An 18,452-nucleotide genomic window follows, 5' to 3' on the forward strand; every position below is an offset into this window, starting at 1 on the left:
TTTGTCTGTTTCTCTGCCGTGACGGAACTGTGGTACTCGCGCACACGTTGCCATTGGCTAGTCGGTCATATACGGCTTGCAGTTTCTAGATTTATGAAACTGAGCGATCGAACGAGCGACCTGTCACGTAACGGTCACTTTTTGTCGCCATTCAGGCCACTCGTTAGGCCTAAGGTCAGGCGTTCTGAAAGCTGGGAGTTTCGCCCACGTTTCGTCTTTTCGCGCCAGCTTCTGTCTCACCCGCAATCTCCCCACACCAGGAACAATGCCACAGACTCGCAGGCATAAGAATAGAGCGAGGAAGATTTCTCGCTAAGCACGTGGCGCTGCGTCCTTACGAAAATTCTCGTATGACACGTACGCCTCGTATCCAATAATCTTGTATGAACACATATGAATCATGTGTGTTCTCATGGGATCATACGAGATTCTTAGATGTGTGTCATATGAGAACTTTCCATGCAACACACGTTCTTAGTATACTCAAAGCTGATGAAGGATCATGCACTCAACTCCGCTATCAGACCGAAGGTATGATGCGTATGACAGCCTACAGAGAAGGATGAAGGCCTACGATGACTAACAAACCCGGTGTGCCCTGAAAGGGCATTCGGTTGGACAACCGCGGCAGTTTCTGAGGCCCTGTCTCTGAATAAGGAGGGGCGTATACTTATAACGCTGAGGACGACCCCGGGGACGAGAGTGAGCGCAAGCATGGGATGGCTCTGCGGAGCCAGTCCTTCAGTTCTGCTCGCCTGGTGCTTCTGGTTCCACGGCGGCAGTGGTTTGGCCACTCGAGGGAAAACGCACGAGGACGAGCGAACCGGCGGGGAGCGAAGTCCCTTGGCGGAACGGCTGTGGCACTGAACGCGACGTTGACGAATGGATCGGAGCCTTGCGGTCGACCGCGAGTAGACGACGGACTGCTCCCTTTCTCCTCGTGCTTGCTTTCTTCCCGAGCAGCATCGTCTCTGTTCTCGCAAATGAACGAAAGAAGAGACGCCTCAGGCCAACGAAGTGGCAAAACCGAGAGGAACAGTACACACCACGAGAAACTGACAAACACAGTACCGTCAGTAATTAATGACCGGTGGAGAAATAGGAGATGGTCTCGTTTAAAGGGCGTGGTTTGGACGCCCTTAAAAAATTTTTGAGCGCTGCTTGCACCCTCCCCTCGACAAGTACTGCTGACTGGGCGAATTGGTGCGGGGGGGGGGGTAGAAAAAGGGGGTAACCATTTAGAGCACAGGGTACTCTACTATGGGAGAGCTTAAAGCCGTCCCCGAAAATTCACAGCAGAGAAGAACCAAAGAAACGGCGAAAAATCACGTATCGAATTGTGTTTAGAAAAAATTTATTGCCACAAACGTCAATAACACTCAACAGAACATTTCCGTCTTAGACATACTCTAACGATGGTGACAAGACAGACGTCATTTACATGAACATGTATATGAGATGACGTTGAAAGAACATGTACATTCGATGGTTCACACAAACACAATTGGTGCACGATAAAATGATTTTGCTTTAGCGCAGCTCAGTTTGAGCATGAAGAAAAATGCTATGCAGTAAGGAAGGGGAAAAAACAGACACTGTCGTCCGTTTTTTTTTTTTTTCTTCTTTACAGCCCAAACTCCATAAGCGCGAAAATGCACGCGACAGCGACGAGCGACGCTATGAGCGACGAAACAGGGCGTTCGCGCGACGTGTCGCGTGCTCGTTTTCGCGCGATCGCTCGGTTCTCCGGATTTGGAAACCGTCGCTCATCGCCCGGAAGTGCTGGGCTCAAGCAGCCAATAGCGAAAAACCGGAAAAGACGAAGACTACATAGGTGCACGTGACCCTGCCCGAGTCACGTATGCGCAACAAGAAATAACGCAATGTTTATTACGCATGCGCATATAAAAAATGCTGCAAGGCAATAATAAACACTTTCCGTTACATTACACAACGATATATCTTATTTTTTAATTGGAAACCGCTCACTACGCGGTTTTCTTCGTGCGAGTTGACGGCTGTTGACGGCCTCATGCCAGCAACAGTGGAATTCGCTCGCCGAAGCCGTCGCGTGAATGAGGTTTGCCTGCGCTAGCGACTGATCGCGCGACGCCGATCTACGTCGCGTCGCTCGTCGCTGTCGCGTGCATTTTCGCGCTTATGGAGTTTGGGCTTACTGCATAGCATCTTTTTTTTTCACGCTCAAACTGATCTACGCTGAAGCAATATTACCCTCCCCTCTTTGTCACATTAACATTTATGCAGATATGACAGTAAACGAAACAACCTACGATTGAGCTCTATCAGAGCATCAAAATGACAGGTGTCGTATAGCACCGGCTCTTGTCATTTCTTTACAGCGGCAGCGTTGAAACACTTTCTCCTACTCCCCCCCCCCCCCCCCCCCAACCCCTATTCTAGCTACGCCATTGTCTCCCATAGACTGATACGCCATCTACGGCAAGCATACAGGACAGCCTCCTTTCAGAGTGGCCTCGGCCCGGCGGCTTACGGTGACCACATTTTCGTACAACGGAGCCCTGCGGACGGCATGCGCACGCTCACTTTCGACATTTGTCGCTAAAAGTCGTGGGTGCGATCCTCGCCGAGACGATCTAGAGGCGAAATTCTAGAGCCCTTGCCGTTTTCTCTGCGACGTCAGTGCTCGCGAAAAGAACGCCAGGTGGTCTACATTTCTCGATCCCTCCCTTATACGGTGTGCCTCGAAAACATATCACGATTTCGGCACGCAAAACCCGCTGGCTTCATGTGCTGTGCAAACAAATCAGATCTTGCTCGCTATCTTTCCGTTTAGAGGGGTGCGTACAATCGGAAAAGGCGTTAACAGAAACAGTAGCAGGCGTTTTTCACCTGTAGTCATTCATTCTCTCCCGTTGCGCAATTTCTTACTCAGACTTGGCTATTACTGTCCCATTAACCTTTGTATTTTCATCGCCCTGACTCCACAAGTTCAAACTATTTTCATGAAGCAGTTAGTGACAGTTATAGAACACGTATTGAAACACAGCACTTCCAGCCCCGTGTTTCAATATGTTCAAAATATCTTAAATATTCACACTCCTCGTAAATTTGGCAAGTCGTCGACGTTTTCTTGGTAGCCACTCACTATAAGGACATATGCGTGGTGGTACAACAACTAAATCCCAAATTCCGCGCAGCCATCCGGCACTACAAGAGCATTCACAAAAACATTTAGTACTTTACAAACAACGTAAACATACACACGCTGCAGAAAAAAGAAAGGGTCACGCAGAAAGAAAAAAAAACCGCCTCGTGCAGAACAAATGAACTACCTATGCCTAGCTTCAGCCGGTCGCCATGACGATGTCCCCTGAGGGCCGGCCATAAACTTGAGCAAGCGCAGGGGAAGCAGGCAAGAAAGAAGCACCGTCAGTTCCGGCGGCCGCAAAGCAAGGGAAAAGCATTGTCTTCCGGCGAGGCTCTCGGGCAGAGGGATGGCCGCAAGTCACGAATATAGTGCTTTAACAGCAGTGGCTTTCCTTTCTTCGGAGCTCCGATAAAGTGTATATACTCGCTGCGAATGACCAATAGCGCTGCGTCAGAATTGTCGTAGACGCCGGAAACGCTGTCTATAGCAACGTTACTAGAACTTAGTAACGTTGGTCTATAGCATGCCTATTATGGTTGCGCGGTAACGGTACACGGAAGAGCAGTGAAAAGACAACGAACGTGGAAGCGTGGAGAGGGGGAGAGAGAGAGCGGCAGGTGACGGACGCTGCCAGCCGTCCGCACCGGTGATCTGCAACATCGCGCGGCCGTCTTTTTTAGACAGGGACCGCCATTTTTCCATCCACAACCGACCGCCTTCCCCTCGGTAATAGGAGACGGCACCGCCGCTTTTTCAGACAGCCAGCAGGACTCTCATCCTCGAGAGCCGCTGGCCGACCCTCCTTCCGTCTGGTCCCGAACCTCTTAACGGTGGCCTGCCTTCAGGTTTTACTTCCTTTTTTTTTCATTTTTGCGTCTCTTCCTCCTCTCCCCACGCCTCGCTCGCATCTTCGCGTGTACATTTGGTCTTTTTCCATCAATCTCTGGCAGGCCGGTGGCTCGCTTCTGGACCTCCTGCCCGCTCAGCTGTGACCTGGCATGCATGCATAGGCCGCTGCCTTGCCTGTGTGAAAGGTAGCACACAAGCGGCGACACCGAGCTAAGCCAGCCAGCGCCGACGATCTCCGCTCCCCCGCTAGGCTCCTGGAAGAAGCCTCTCTAACGGTGATGCCGTTACACCATCTGCATCTCGCGCTATCCATCACGATTCTCATTAGGCTCACGAAATAGAAAAGGTTTCCGTGCTAAAGGTGCGACGTAATAGTTATAAGACCGGTACATATAGTATATACGTATACTATATAGCACTCACTGTGGACTAGACCACGAGACTGAGTGGCCTGGCACACTTTAAGGTTGTGTTACGTTTTCGCCCATCGTGACACGTTTTCGAGTTATCGGGAGAGAGTCGGACTGTCCCTGCGAGCGCGAATCATCCCCCCAATCACTTGCTTTCACCCTCGAAGTTATAAGAAAGTTTGAGGCCGACATCAGCGCCGGGCAAAACGACGGCGAGCGGGCGGGCAAGCGGATACGATGCGCGTTCACCGGAACACAGCCCCAAAACCCTCGCCCGATAACTCGAACAAGTATCACGATCACCGACCCCACACAACCCGTCAGAGTGCTAGGCAAAGCGCTTCAACAGTGTAACACATACTGATCTCGACAGTGTACCTTAATTCGTCAGTGTGCTTCGAGACAAGCTCGAATTGCCGTGCTTTGAAGGATTGAAAAGGGAAACCCTTGCAGTATCGTAGCACGTACTATGCGCGCACGTTGTGAAATAGATGCGACGGACAGCTGCCGGCATAGCCACCGGTCACTGCTTACGCGTATGCCTATAGAGATAAGCCGCGAACCCGTACGTGTGGCGAGCAGCGACCGCATTCAAACAGCTTTAAGAACACGACGTAAATACTACATTATTCCCGGAGAAAGGCTCAACTCGAAAAGAGACAGCAGAAATAGTGGCTTAGCTTTCGACAGCCAACGAAACAAAATCACGAATTCCAACACACATCGCAATAGTCTGCAAACTAAAAAGTCAGATGCAGATTATCAAGCGAAAGTTAAAGGAAAAACCGCGAAAAAAAAAGCGGGGGATGCAGCGTGGCTAAGACTTTCGCTTGAAGCAAGAGATACCGGAAGGAAGTGTTGCATTATTGAACTTGTCATCAAATTTTCGACCAGTTTTATTCCCAATAATCGACCAGTTTTATTCACAAAAGGAAAAAAAAAGTAACCAGCCTCGGACCTTTGGGGGCACCAAAACAATCACTTTGTAGTACAAATGAACTTCGATGGATGCTTCCACAACAAGACGCCTGCTGCTGCGCCAGGCGACTAGGCGGGCCACGCAGGAAGTTGGCGGGAGAGTTCGAAACAACGTCACAGGAGCAGCCGGTGCCATTCACATGATTATTTTACGCATGTCAAATTCACTCGTTTGCACCACCTCGACACAATCCGGCGCCGGCGAAACGTAACCACCGCCGACTAGCGGAGGGGAAGGGTCGATACTCGCACAAGGGTCATGCCCACCACCACGGCCCTCCGCTTCGTTTCCGCTATGTTCGGTAAGGTCAATGACGTCCACTGTGAGATCAACAAACGTCGTCTTACGGCGCTTGCTGGGCCGCCCATCACGCTCGTTGGACGAGGACATCGAACGCCTCTTCGAGCTCCTAGCAGATGTCGTCGAGGCTTTGCCCGCTCGGTAGTCATCGCCCGGCGAAGCCGACGGCGTCCAGGAACCGTCCGCGCGGAAAACGACGCTGTCGCAGCTGGCGGGTGCCTTCTCGACAATCTGCTTAAAAAGTTGGTCTACGAACAGCGAGAAGAAGTCGGCCCGCCGACCGCAGACGGGACAGATCCACGTGGGCCGCGTCTCGTTCACCTGCAAGTAGCTGGCCGCATCGAAGCACTGAACGTGCTTGCACCCGTGCGCTCGGCACGGGACGCTCATCCGCTTCTTGCTCAGCGGGCAAGTGAGCGAAACGCGAAAGCTGGTCACCGCGATGTCGTCGCCACCGCTTGCCCGCTCCTGCACTTTCTTCGTGATGTGCTCTCTGGTCGCGACCGTGCTCGGCGCTTCTCTCGCCTGCAGTTCCCGAAGAATCGTGGCCGCCGATTCCTTCCGCACGAGGAACACGCCGACGAGGTACTCGCGGCCCCGTTCGCGCGCCCAGTCCAGCGAAAGCCTGTTCTTCATGTCGGGATGCAAGAAGCAGTAGGAGACAATGTTCACGGGCTGGCGTACGTGTACGGTCGCACCGCCGGGCGCCTGCGCAGGAATCAACGCTGGCAGTGCGCAGACCTTGTCGTTCACCTTCACGCTCAAATCGGCCGGGTAGCAGTCCTCCTGGTCGCCGCTCTTGTAGTCCAAGCAAAAGCGGAGGTGCACCTGGACCCCGTACTCTGAAACCTCCGGGGTTTTATGGGACAGCGACGTGAAAATTTCGTTCACGTGATGCGGCAGAAAACGGAACTGAAAGCACCTGTGGCACCGAGAGTGTCCGTCGCTTTTGAGGCGGGTCGCCGGTAAGAGCGTGGCCACGACATCGTAAAACGGTTGCTTCCTGAAGTAGGCGTGCGGATACCTCGAACGCGACGACCTACGAGACGTCTTCGAGGAGCTCCGCGATGCCATCGCGGACAGACGCCGGTGTCCTGGAAGCCTGAGGAACGTGGACGGCTAGAAGGCAGCGTAGTCGTCACCGTCGTCGTCTTGGCAAAGGATATGCGCAATCGGCCTCGCGCGACTGACCAGACACTCGGCGCGTCTACATATACAATGCGCCGCTCGCCAGCTTCGCCGTGACCTAAGTGCTTTCTAGCTATCACACTGCTTCGTATTCCACGGCCTTTCTTTTCGTAGCGCACCTTCCTTTCTCGCTGATACAGCATGTACTGATAGCGCGCTAAAAGCGACAATTAAATTGACCGGTGACGTCCGAATCCGGTACTATATACTTACAAGGAAGCTTTAAATTCGAAGAAAGTTTACACTAAGTTCAGTTTAGCGTGTGCAAGGCACCAAAGCCATAAAGTTCGCACTTAATCGTAGGAAACTATACGATCAGTGCTCAACTCGGCTGTCTATAACGACGGAGCGTCGCGTGCGGAACAGCACGAGCGACATCTGCAGTCGCAAATACGCCACATCTGAGCATGCGCGGCGCCAATGATGTGCCTGCCCTGCAGTTTCCACCCTTCTTTATCTCCGCGACCGCGATGGCTGCTTTGTCAGTCGAAGCGCTGTCAATATTACAAAATCAAAATAAAACAACAACAAAAAAGAAATATTCTCGTTTCGTGATGTCATATCACGGCGACAACGGTTTTACTTCGACTTTCTTTCTCTTTTTTTTTTTTCGCGAAATCGCTCGGAGCGCTTTCGACGGCCAAAGCGGTTGTTGCATCCGCGGCACATCACTGGCGCCGCGCATGCTCAGATGTCACCCGTGCTGTTTCGCACACGACACTCCGTCGTTATAGACAGCCGAGTTGAGCACTGATCAAAGTAGGTGATTGTTTCACCACCGCGGTCCAACAGCGGTTGCGATGCTGCACTGCTGACCCGAAGGACGCGGGTTGGATCCCTGCTGCAACTGTCGCGTTTCCAATAGAGACGCAAAACACGAACCCCTGTGCTACGTCAGTGCACTTTGAAGAACACACCAAGATTGCATAAATTTCCGGAGCACTCCACTGCGGTGTTCCTTTTCATCATACTGTTGTTTTGGCACGTAAAACCCTAGTAACTACGCCGCTGTGTCAGAGCAGTATCGCGTGTGTAATGCATATCAGCTAGAGTCGGTTAGAAATAGTCCTAATAGTCCTGTGCGGCAGGACTTGTGCATGCTTTCCTTTGATTTCATCGCACTTCATGAAGAGGCGAGCCACTCGCTATTCCGTCGGACACATTTTCTGCTGTGCTATAATGAATGCGAACTACAGATGCTCCGCTGTTAGGAAAAAAAAGATAACGATCGGTAATTAACTGTGCTTGCCGCTCACGCACGCTTGTACTATCATCTCCACCCCTTAAAATGGGGCTGTTGCACTTCGAGCAGGTCGTAGATTCGCGGAAGGCATTTTGTAGGGCAGACCTGGCTATACTGACGAGCGCGAGCGACCACCACAGTGCATGTGTGTCACAAACACATCGTCGAACGACGTTGTGTGTCTCGTGGTTACGTCGTCCATGTATCAAACCGAATTCCTTTAACGACGCTGCTTAACAGAATCTGGCTAATAAATTTGTAGCATTATCAATATGAGGCTAAAAAGTAAGAACTTCGCACTTTTAAGATGCTCAGGTTCATCATCATCAGCCTGACTACGTCCACTGCAGGACAAAGGCCTCTCCCATGTTCCGCCAGTTAACCCGGTCCTGTGCTTGCTGCTGCCAATTTATACCCGCAAACTTCTTAATCTCATCTGCCCACCTAACCTTCTGTCTCCCCCTAACCCGCTTCCCTTCTCTGGTAATCCAGTTAGTTACCCTTAATGACCAGCGGTTATCCTGTCTACGCGCTACATGCCCAGCCCATGTCCATTTCTTCTTCTTGATTTCAGCTATGATATCCTTAACCCCCGTTTGTTCCCTAATCCACTCTGCTCTCTTCTTGTCTCTTAAGGTTACACCTAATTTTTCTTTCCATTGCTCGCTGCGTCGTCCTCAATTTAAGCTGAACCCTCTTTGTAAGTCTCCAGGTTTCTGCTCCGTAGCTAAGTACCGGCAAGATACAGCTGTTATATACCTTCCTCTTGAGGGATAGTGGCAATCTACCTGTCATAATTTGAGAGTGCTTGCCGAATGTGCTCCACCCCATTCTTATTCTTCTAGTTACTTCAATCTCGTGGTTGGGCTCTGCGGTTATTACCTGTCCTAAGTAGACATAGTCTTTTACAACTTGAAGTGCATGATTACCTATCTCGAAGCGCTGATCTTTTCCGAGGTTGTTGTACATTACTTTCGTTTTCTGCAGATTCATTTTAAGACCTACCTTTCTGCTATCCTTGTCTAACTCCGTAATCATGAGTTGAAATTCGTCCCCTGAGTTACTCAGCAATGCAATGTCATCGGCGAAGCGCAGGTCACTAAGGTATTCTCCATTAACTCTTATCCCTATATACTGTTCCCATTCTAGGCTTCTGAAAACCTCCTGTAATCACGCGGTAAATAGCATTGGGGAGATTGTGTCCCCCTGCTTTACACCCTTCTTGATTGGTATTCTGTTGCTTTCTTTATGAAGCACTATGGTAGCAGTTGATCCCATGTAGATTTCTTCCAGGATGTTTATATATACTTCATCGACGCCCTGATTCCGCAGTGTCTGCATGACGGCTGATATTTCTACTGAATCAAACGCCTTCTCGTAATCTATGAAGGCTATGTATAGTGGTTGGTTATATTCTGAGCACTTCTCTATTACCTGATTGATAGTATGAATGTGGTCGATTGCTGAGTAGCCTGTTCGAAATCCTGCTTGTTCCTTTGGTTGATTGAATTCTAATACTTTCTTTATTCTGTTAGCAATTACCTTTGTAAATAGCTTGTATACTACAGAGATCACGCTAATCGGCCTGTAATTCTTCAAGTCCTTGTCATCTCCTTTATTATGTATTAAGATGATGTTAGCGTTCTTCCAAGACTCTGATACTCTTCCCGTCAGGAGACACCTAGTAAACAGGGTGGCTAGTTTTTTCTAACACAATCTGTCCTCCATCTTTCAGCAGATCTGATGTTACCTGATCCTCACCAGCAGCTCAGGTTACCAGATGCTCAGGTTACACACACGTGATTAATTTTTGCACGGGACTATACTTCCACCGGCGCCGTAAAACTATCGAAACGCCATGATTCGGCTCTGTATAGCATTCTCACGATATGTTCGGTGGTGGTAGTCGAGCGAGGGGAGTGGGCGGGGGCTGGTTGCGGTTTTGGCAAACTATCCGCGCTGCGGGATCGGAGTAATTTAAGCCGAACGCAAATCAGGGCTCGTTCTTTCTGCGGCCCTAGCGCTTACGCCCTGATCTAGTCCAACACGTCCGGAGACCTTTACGTATAACCGTTATCGGAAGGAACGGTGCAACCAACAGTTATTTTGCCAAAATGGTTCACATTTCCACGTCTCCCTGCCGAATGAGCCTCGATTAAGTCGGAGTTATGGCTCCCACTCGTGGCGTTTCCTTCCATTCTATCGAAGAACGCGCACAAGATGTCTCGTGCACCCCACCAAAAACGGAACTTAATTCACTAGGTTCTTTTTTTTTTGTAACCTGTCAAGTAATGTGCTCAAACTGCCTTTCTTTTTCTCGTGCTAATTGCATTGAGCATAGTTGATCAATTTCACTGAGGATATATAGTACGTCATCGCGCTTGCTTTATAATGTGTCCCACAGGTGAAGCTAATCGAGCCCTACATTTACTTCAATTTATTGTTAACAAAAGCGCTGCTGCGCATTTGACCTCTCTAAGGTTCTGAAGCACTGAAGGGTGCACGTTAAAGAACCCCAGGTGGTCTAAATTTCCGGAGCCCTCCACTACGGCGTCTCTCATAATCCTATAGTGGTTTTGGGACGTTAAACCCCACATATCAATCAATCAATCAATCTGAAGCACTGAACTCCCGCTCTGAAATAAAATGTTATTTAAGCCTTCGCTGCTTTGAGAACCAACAGAGTATACCAGTATGGGAGGCTCAGCCGACAAGCCTGGGTTCCAGATTAGTATACTTGCAGAGATTCTACGTCCCGAAACTATACGGCATGACTACGAGAGATGCCGTAATGGAATGCTCGGGCCATTTCGATCACATGGGATACTTTCACTGGCGCCTAAGTATAAGTACACCTCTAACACATCGCTTCGATCAAAATGCGGCTGCCAGGGTTGGGATTTGATCCTGCGACCGTGCGGTCGGCGGTCGAAAGCCATAATCACTAGACCGACAAGTGTGGGGTCCCTGTATGAACAGGACCATAGTCATTAGCACAGGTCCACTTAATCTTGAAGTAATCTTATCACCCGCATTCGGGGGTCATCAGCTTGGGCTCCTGAGCAGAACGTATTTACGTATATATACTTACTCGCTTGGAAATGGTCAAGCGGCAACGCGATGAGCCGATAATAAATGTATAACGTTTACGCGCGGTAAATATATATATATCTTTTTTCACTGCTAATGGTAATAATTACAAGGGTTCTATGTCCCGAAACCCCCACATGATTAAAAGACATTTTTCACTGTTCGAAAGCACTGTTCTCTTTTCATGAATTGAAAGCTGCTCACAGTATGCCGATTAATGCTAATGCGCATATGAAGTGTGGCAACAGACAAGCCGGATATCAGGCGAACTTCCCCCTCGTTTTTTTTTTTTTTCGCCAGCCAGCGACAAGTAGAACTTTCAGTTCGCGGACGCGCTCGTCAATAAAGAGTTTTAGCAGAGCGGGCCAGCGGCCAGCGAACCGGAGCGGACGAGCGCAGCGCCAGCGGAACGACGCGCGAAAAAAAGAGTTTTAGCTGAACGATCGGCTGCTGCCCCCAGCGAAGCGTTGTACTGCGCCATCTGTCCATTCAAATTTGAACTACCCTGATAGGAAAAAAAAGTAAAGGTTTATTTTTAGATGCTAAAACCACAATACAAACACGAATTTTATGTTTCAGTACATACTATTTTACTTTAACGGTTATTTGTATCTTTTAGCGAAGTCGTTAAACTGAGGAAAGTACGTCACCAAGCCAACTGAAGTCGAAGCTCCAAGCCAGCTGTTTCTTGCCGCGCTTTTTAACAGACAGTGTGTGGCTTGCCGCTGCAAATTGCCGCTGATAACTGCTTTGAACAATGCCCCAGAGCATACTGCAGGACCCCCTGCTCCTGACTCGGTTGAAATGGTCCGAAATAGTCGACGTCTTGTGCTTAGAAGTTCTGGGCGAGACACGGCGTGACCCACTCGTTATGCGAGGTCTTTTGGACATTGATGCGATCGACAGTGGCGTGTTCAGAACGTACTTTCGGTTGGAAAAGGACGATGTACCCAGGCTACAGAGAGCCTTGTGCATACCTGACAAGGTAACAACTCCGCAGAGGGTGTCAGTTCCCGGCGACGAGGCCCTTTGCATCACGCTAAGAAGACTAGCCTACCCAAACGGGCTGCGCGATCTGGAACACCTTTTCGCCCGACACAGCTCGACCATATCGTCATTGACGAACGAAGTGCTCAGGCACATCGAGGACAACTTCTTCCACCTTCTGGACGACGGTAATAACCACACGTGGCTGAACCTGGACACCCTGGAAGAGTTCTCACAGGCAAGCGAGAATAATTAGAGTTGTACATTTGCAATTACAACTTTCTGACATATTCGTTCGGTATTTTTTCAGGCCGTTCACGCGAAAGGTGCCCCGCTGACGAAATGCTGGGCCTTCATCGATGGCACGGCGCAGCCAATATGCCGACCAACAAGGAACCAGAAAGTGTACTTCAGCGGCCACAAGAGAGTCCACGCCCTGAAGTACCAAGCTATAATGTGCCCAAATGGCATAATCTGCCAGTTGGACGAATCATACCCCGGCAGCAAACACGATTCAGGCGAGTAAATGACAAGCACAGCTGGTGGATCAAACCGCTTCTGAACGTCACTCGCCTCCTCCTTCCCTGCTAGGAACGGGCGCAGCTCCAGCTAATCGTGATTTATTCTTTCAGGTAACTTTGGAAACAGCGCCGCGTATACGAAGCTACAAAACCTCGTTCAAGGTCACGACTGCTGCATCTACGGGGACCCTGCCTACCCGTTGCGGCCCCTACTGCTCAAGCCCTATGGCGGAGCTCTCCTGACTCCTGAACAATTAGCTTTCAACAAAGCCACGAGTAGTGTGAGGCAGGCTGTGGAGTGGGGTTTTGGAAAAATTGTCGGACTGTTTGCCTTCGTGGACTTCAAAAAAAAAAAAAAAAACAGAAACTCTACCTTCAGAACCTTCCACGCATATACAAAGTGAGCGCACTCCTCGCAAACTGTCACACTTGCTTGTATGGTGCCCAGGTATCGCAGTACTTCGGCCTTGAACCACCACAGCTTGAAGTTTACCTTGCCCACAAATAGTGTTGTACAACCAACCACAGTTATCGAAACAAAGTTCGTTGGCGAGCCATGCTTTAAAATGATCTTGTGGCTGTCATTTGCTGTACTAAACGTACGCTACTTGTTATGACACTCTAGTGAATGAAATCTGCTGAGCGAAAAGTGCAAAAAACTGACATTCCTGTGTTTCTTCGTATGGAGAAATTGATTTCGTATTGTTACAAGCGTTTCCGCTATACTGTGTTAAATGCCACAACATTACTGGCAGTGTCATGTAATTTCCCATGCATGTAAGTCCCCTCTGTACAGTGCGAAATGTGTGTACAGTGTCGACGTATCCCTACACTTGGGCCTTGAACCACCAGTTCTCGAGGTTCGCTTTGCCCCACGGTAATGTTTCATGACAAGCAGCTTCGAAAACAAAGACTTTATTGACGAATTGCATACCGTATGGTGTTGTCAGGTTTACACTTGACGCTGGATCCTTTCACACTTAAAAAAAAAAAACATGACAGATGCAATGAAGCCGACAATTTATCAAAGAATTAAGATTCTATTACCTGAGGGCTTCTAGGTACAACACGACAGTATGTCATTTTCAATGAAATTACCCGTATTGTTCCGGCAAGACATACACTTACATTTGAAAAGCAGTTTTCAAAATTGTTAACCAGCCGAACGTGTTTTCGCTGGAACTACCCGTTTTAGACCCCTCGTCGCAGGAAAAATGCTGGTGCGCAGTGATGTCTTGCCGTTACCTCCTAATAAATAAATAATCTACAACCTTAGGCGTCCTCGAGTCTGAACCATTGTATTTTAAATAAAGTTGTATTTGAGTTTACGTGTAGGAAATGTGATCCCACCGGAGATGTTTCTCTACTTACGTGTTGTGGTGGTGTTGTCTTATGTGTTGTGGTGCTGCGCCAATTTGGTGGTTTGGAGTTCTGCAGCTTCCAGTATCCCAGCAAAATGTCTACACGATCTTTTATACCTCTTAGGGTGAGCTCCCGGCCCACCGCCCGATTCACCGCAGCGAGAACATGCACCCACTTGATGTCATCGCCAAACGGCTTCGCCGCGGCCACCTCCCGAAGAAGACAGAGGTCCTCGTGAGCACTGAAGCACCTCCGGGGATTTTTAGCTGGTTGCATTTTTGTTTCAGAAGCGTTCGATGCGACCACGGCCGGCGACGCGACACCGCGACCGTTGGAGGCAGCCATTTTGAATAACTACGCTCGCTCGCCCGGCCGCCGCTGCGCGCTGCGCTGGGATGACGAAACGAGCGGGCGAGCGCGCAGCGCCGTAAGCCGCTCGCCGCCTCAGCGTACTGGCGCATGCGCAGTGGCGTTTCCGCTGGTCCGCTCCGTTCCGCTGGCCGCTGGCCCGCTCTGCTAAAACTCTCTAATGAAATGAGCGGCGCATATCTATCTGGCGATACATACGTCATGCACTATTGCGCCACCGGCGGCTTATATGAACGACCAAAAAAGTACTCACAGTTGGTTGAATCTGCTTTTATTCATTTTTCGCATATATTGCTGCACGATAACAGGGGGAGATGATAGTCTTGATTCGATTCGCTCTCAGCATCCAGCATTTACGAAAGTAGCAAAACATTTTAAAAGAGTCTAAAATCTTAAAACGGTAAAAGCAATCAAATAAGGTAACGTACCAGGTGGACACGAACTGTGCTTCACGACGTGTGCACCGAGAAGCCCCTCGCTCGTGAGATTCGCGCAAAGACTTATCATTGTGCGCAACGTTGCACGCTAAAGAGGCGGCTGCATAGGCGATAGGCATAAGCGCAACGTTCGTGCTACTCACTTGCGCCATCAAATTGAATTAAATGTCAGCACATTGCGACCGCGTGTTCGTGTATAAAAGCAGCCGAGACGCAGATGTCGCCGTGCGTGTTGAGATGGAACATGTCGCCCACAAGCCACTCCGCTGCTAAAACTCAATAAGTCGCGATTATTAACACAATTTGGCGCAAACGACGCAAAAAAACTGGTTCTGTTGGTTCCGGAGGACTATTTCACGACGGGAACGGGCCCAATACGAGTGTTCTCGAGTTCTCGGCGCAAGCGTTGCGGGCCGGTAAACTCGACGGAGCCAAACGTTAGCATCGCACACCACAGCCCGCCTCGTCGTCACTGCTGCTATTGGTCAAGTCGATTACTTCTATCGTCGGCTGCTTGAGGGATCGCCCGACCTGCTGGCTGAACGAGGATCTCGAAGGCGGCACAGGACCACGAGCGGTAAACAGGGGAGGAGTCACGCAAATTGTGGCGCCCTGGTCCCTCTGCGACGAAGTCCAGGAGCCGTCCTCGTGGAAGACGACGCCGTCGCAGTCGTTGGGCACGTTCGCCAAGATGTGTGCGAACACCTGGTCAACGACCAAGGACGACAAAGGCGCCCGCATCATGCACACGGGACACGTCCAAGTGGGCCTCCGCTCGTTGACCTGCAGGTAGTTGAAGCCGTCGAAGCAGTCCAGGTGCCTGCACGACCGTGCGCGACACGGCACCTTCATCCGGGACTGGCTCAGTGGGCACGTGAGCGAAACGTGGAACCTGGTTATGGCCACGTCGTCGGATATGGTTGCTCGGCGCTTGGCTTTCTTCTTGATCATGTCTCTCGTCAGAGCCACGCTCAACTGTTCAAGCCCGCACAAAACGGTCGCTGCCTCGAGCTTCTTGACCAAGAAGAGACCAACGACGTAGTGTCGGCCGCTTACGGGATGCCAGGTTACGCGCACCTTGTTCATAACAGAAGGCTTCAGTTTACAGGAGGAGACGATGTTAATGGGCAAGCACACCCATTCGATTGGCCCACCGGATACCTTGCAAGGAATAGGTGCTGGCAGTGCCAAAGATTCACCGTTGACCTCCACGGCCAGGTTCAAAGGGTAACTGTCGTCCTGTTCGCTGTTCGTGTAGAGCAAACGGAAGCGAAGGTGCACTCGCACACTGCACTCTCGGTTCGCGTCATCCGTCGAGGACGAGCGAATGGCATCCACGTGCTGCCGTTTCAATCGGAAAGCAATTTGCTTCAATCCTTTGCACCCGAAACTCAATAAGGGCGTCGTCGGGACCAGTATGGCCAGGACGACGAATAGGGGCTCCTCCTTGAATAACAGAAGCGGGGATTCCGGAGATTGAATTCGGGGCATCTTGGTCGTTCTCGTCCCGTGGTTTGTCGTATACACGAAGGTGCTCAGATGCAGCTGTAATCTTCACGGTCGGCCGAGCGGCTAAACCACGGCATCGTTGTTGTAGTCTGCGCGCTGCTGACATGCCGGGTAAAAGAGAGTGGACGGCGAAAAGACGAGCGCTGACGGTCGCCCATTTTTCATGCGCGTGCGCGGATAGGCAAGGAATCTATAATGGCAAGAGGTGACAAGGATCTGTAGGTTGTCGTTTCCTAGCATGTGTCATTCACCATATGGCGTATTTATTTTGCGTGCGTCGCTATCACTAAATACACAGTTAATCCGGCTTACATAATGACTAAATGCACAGATAGTCACGCTTAGTACACGCCTATGGTACACGCGTGATGAGCATACTATACGGAGCTTGCCACCATGATTAAGTGTCTCAGTGCCAAAGTTGTGTCAATATGTGGGAATGCTTGCCCCACGTGTATATCGTTCGCTCAAGTACAATTACTCGTACTTTTGTCCCTTCGTAGCAAAACGTTTCTTTAATGTGTGTCATCGGGAAAATATGATAACATGGTAGCCGTTTTGCTTTGTCTCAAGCAATGCGCGTCAGGCCTGGAGAGCATATCGGTTCTCAAACTGGGTCTCGCGGAATTGAGGGGTTTTGCGAAAGACACCTCGGGATGGAGCAAGCGACCAGAACGAATGCAAATCGCTCCCGTGAAAGCCATAATAGCAACAAATTATGCAGACAAGCAAATGCGTTTTGCATTTACGGAGCCAATGCAGGTCGCATCGCACATCGGGTGTCTGCGGGTGGCGAGAGACCCACGCGGTATAGCAGCACTAAAGACTCGTCGTCTGGTGGGCACCACGAAAATTGTATGGGATTTGCAGGTCGCGGTAAGCGAATTCATGCTCATGGGCGCGCTTAAGCCAGTTAAAACGGCATTAACGGGCATTTCAGGGCTTTATTTTTGCCGCATGGCTCGTCAGCCATAACCTGGCATAGTTTTCATACGCGATGATATCCAATTGCTATGTGCTGATCTTGTAATGAAAACGCGCGACTGACACTGTATGATACGCTTTAGAGGCGTTTCTTTCACTGTGAGATAAACTGGCATGTATCCCCCCTTTTTTTTAATTAAATAAAACAGGCCTCTGTACGTCGGGCGTTTCATTTGTGTGGCCACACAGCTTTACACAGCGCGGTCGCTGAAGCTTACATATACGGCCGGCGCGCACTTAACGTATACACACGGAGCGGAATCGCAATATAATATTCGGAGCTCTGTATAAATACATCAACAGCGATGGCTTTCGGTATTAAAGAAAATAGCACATCGCGTCGAAAAAAGGAAAAGAAAGCTCGTTTTTACGCTCGGAAACAGCTTTGCAGCTGCTGCGACAGTTGTCACGTGATCATAGAATGCGGTGCCGATCTTTGGGCTGCTACACGGTGTGGACTGGGCGGAGCTTGCACGCCGCGATGTGGCTACAAGCGCCTCAGTATGGCGACGGCACCTACCGTTGTTTGCAAACATGGAGCAGGCCTATACACGTCGACGGATCATAAGGGTCGATGCGTTAGTGAGTCTTCTGCGGCTATATGTACCCGAAGGAAATCTTTTTTTTTTCTTGAAGCAAGAATTAAAGATACTTTTTTGCTGTTTTCTTTTCTTTTTCGTTTCTTTGTCTTGTCAATTTATGTGATTGGTTGTTACTTATGCATCTCATGGTTGATCACTGAACATGCGCATCATTTTCGCTTTTTGCACTAGATACACCATATAGTATAAGTGTATATGGGCTCTGAATCACACAACAGTTGGTAACGAGCTCTGTTTGTGGGGTGTCTCTTTGCGCATATGTACGTGTGTGTGAGTGAATGCTAAGTTGCGCCAAGTTCCTTCAATAAGTCCAGCTTGAACCACTGGTAACGCAAATACTGTCCTAAATTTAGCTCTATATTTCTCTATTACTGAGACGTTGCTTTGCATAATACTGACGTTTTAGAGGTTACCAAGCTTGTACGTTCGACTATGACAAGAAATATTTTTCTTCTGTCTCGGTATGTAGCAACAAACTATACCGTGTATGAG

The 18,452-nt window shown here is 49.7% G+C and overlaps 3 protein-coding genes across 7 annotated transcripts in view; all 3 read right to left on the reverse strand.

Annotated features, from left to right (window-relative positions):
• Positions 1-18,452, reverse strand: part of fra (neogenin protein frazzled) — a 500,782-nt gene that overhangs the window by 464,572 nt on the left and 17,758 nt on the right. The window lies entirely within an intron of this gene.
• On the reverse strand, positions 5,268-7,223 carry LOC119172251 (E3 SUMO-protein ligase PIAS1). Its single transcript, XM_037423290.2, has one exon. The coding sequence runs from the start codon at positions 6,740-6,742 to the stop codon at positions 5,504-5,506; it is 1,239 nt and encodes a 412-aa protein (XP_037279187.2). The 5' UTR covers positions 6,743-7,223; the 3' UTR covers positions 5,268-5,503.
• Positions 14,684-16,612, reverse strand: LOC119171439 (E3 SUMO-protein ligase PIAS3). Its single transcript, XM_037422258.2, has one exon. The coding sequence runs from the start codon at positions 16,354-16,356 to the stop codon at positions 15,304-15,306; it is 1,053 nt and encodes a 350-aa protein (XP_037278155.2). The 5' UTR covers positions 16,357-16,612; the 3' UTR covers positions 14,684-15,303.

The sequence above is a fragment of the Rhipicephalus microplus genome, chromosome 4 (assembly GCF_043290135.1).
Source record: "Rhipicephalus microplus isolate Deutch F79 chromosome 4, USDA_Rmic, whole genome shotgun sequence".
Classification (NCBI taxonomy): Eukaryota; Metazoa; Arthropoda; class Arachnida; order Ixodida; family Ixodidae; genus Rhipicephalus; species Rhipicephalus microplus.

What these genes read in the sequence shown, in the direction of transcription:
- LOC119172251 (XM_037423290.2), bottom strand. Translation starts at nt 6,742, where the DNA reads ATGGCATCGCGGAGCTCCTCGAAGACGTCTCGTAGGTCGTCGCGTTCG.
- LOC119171439 (XM_037422258.2), bottom strand. Translation starts at nt 16,356, where the DNA reads ATGCCCCGAATTCAATCTCCGGAATCCCCGCTTCTGTTATTCAAGGAG.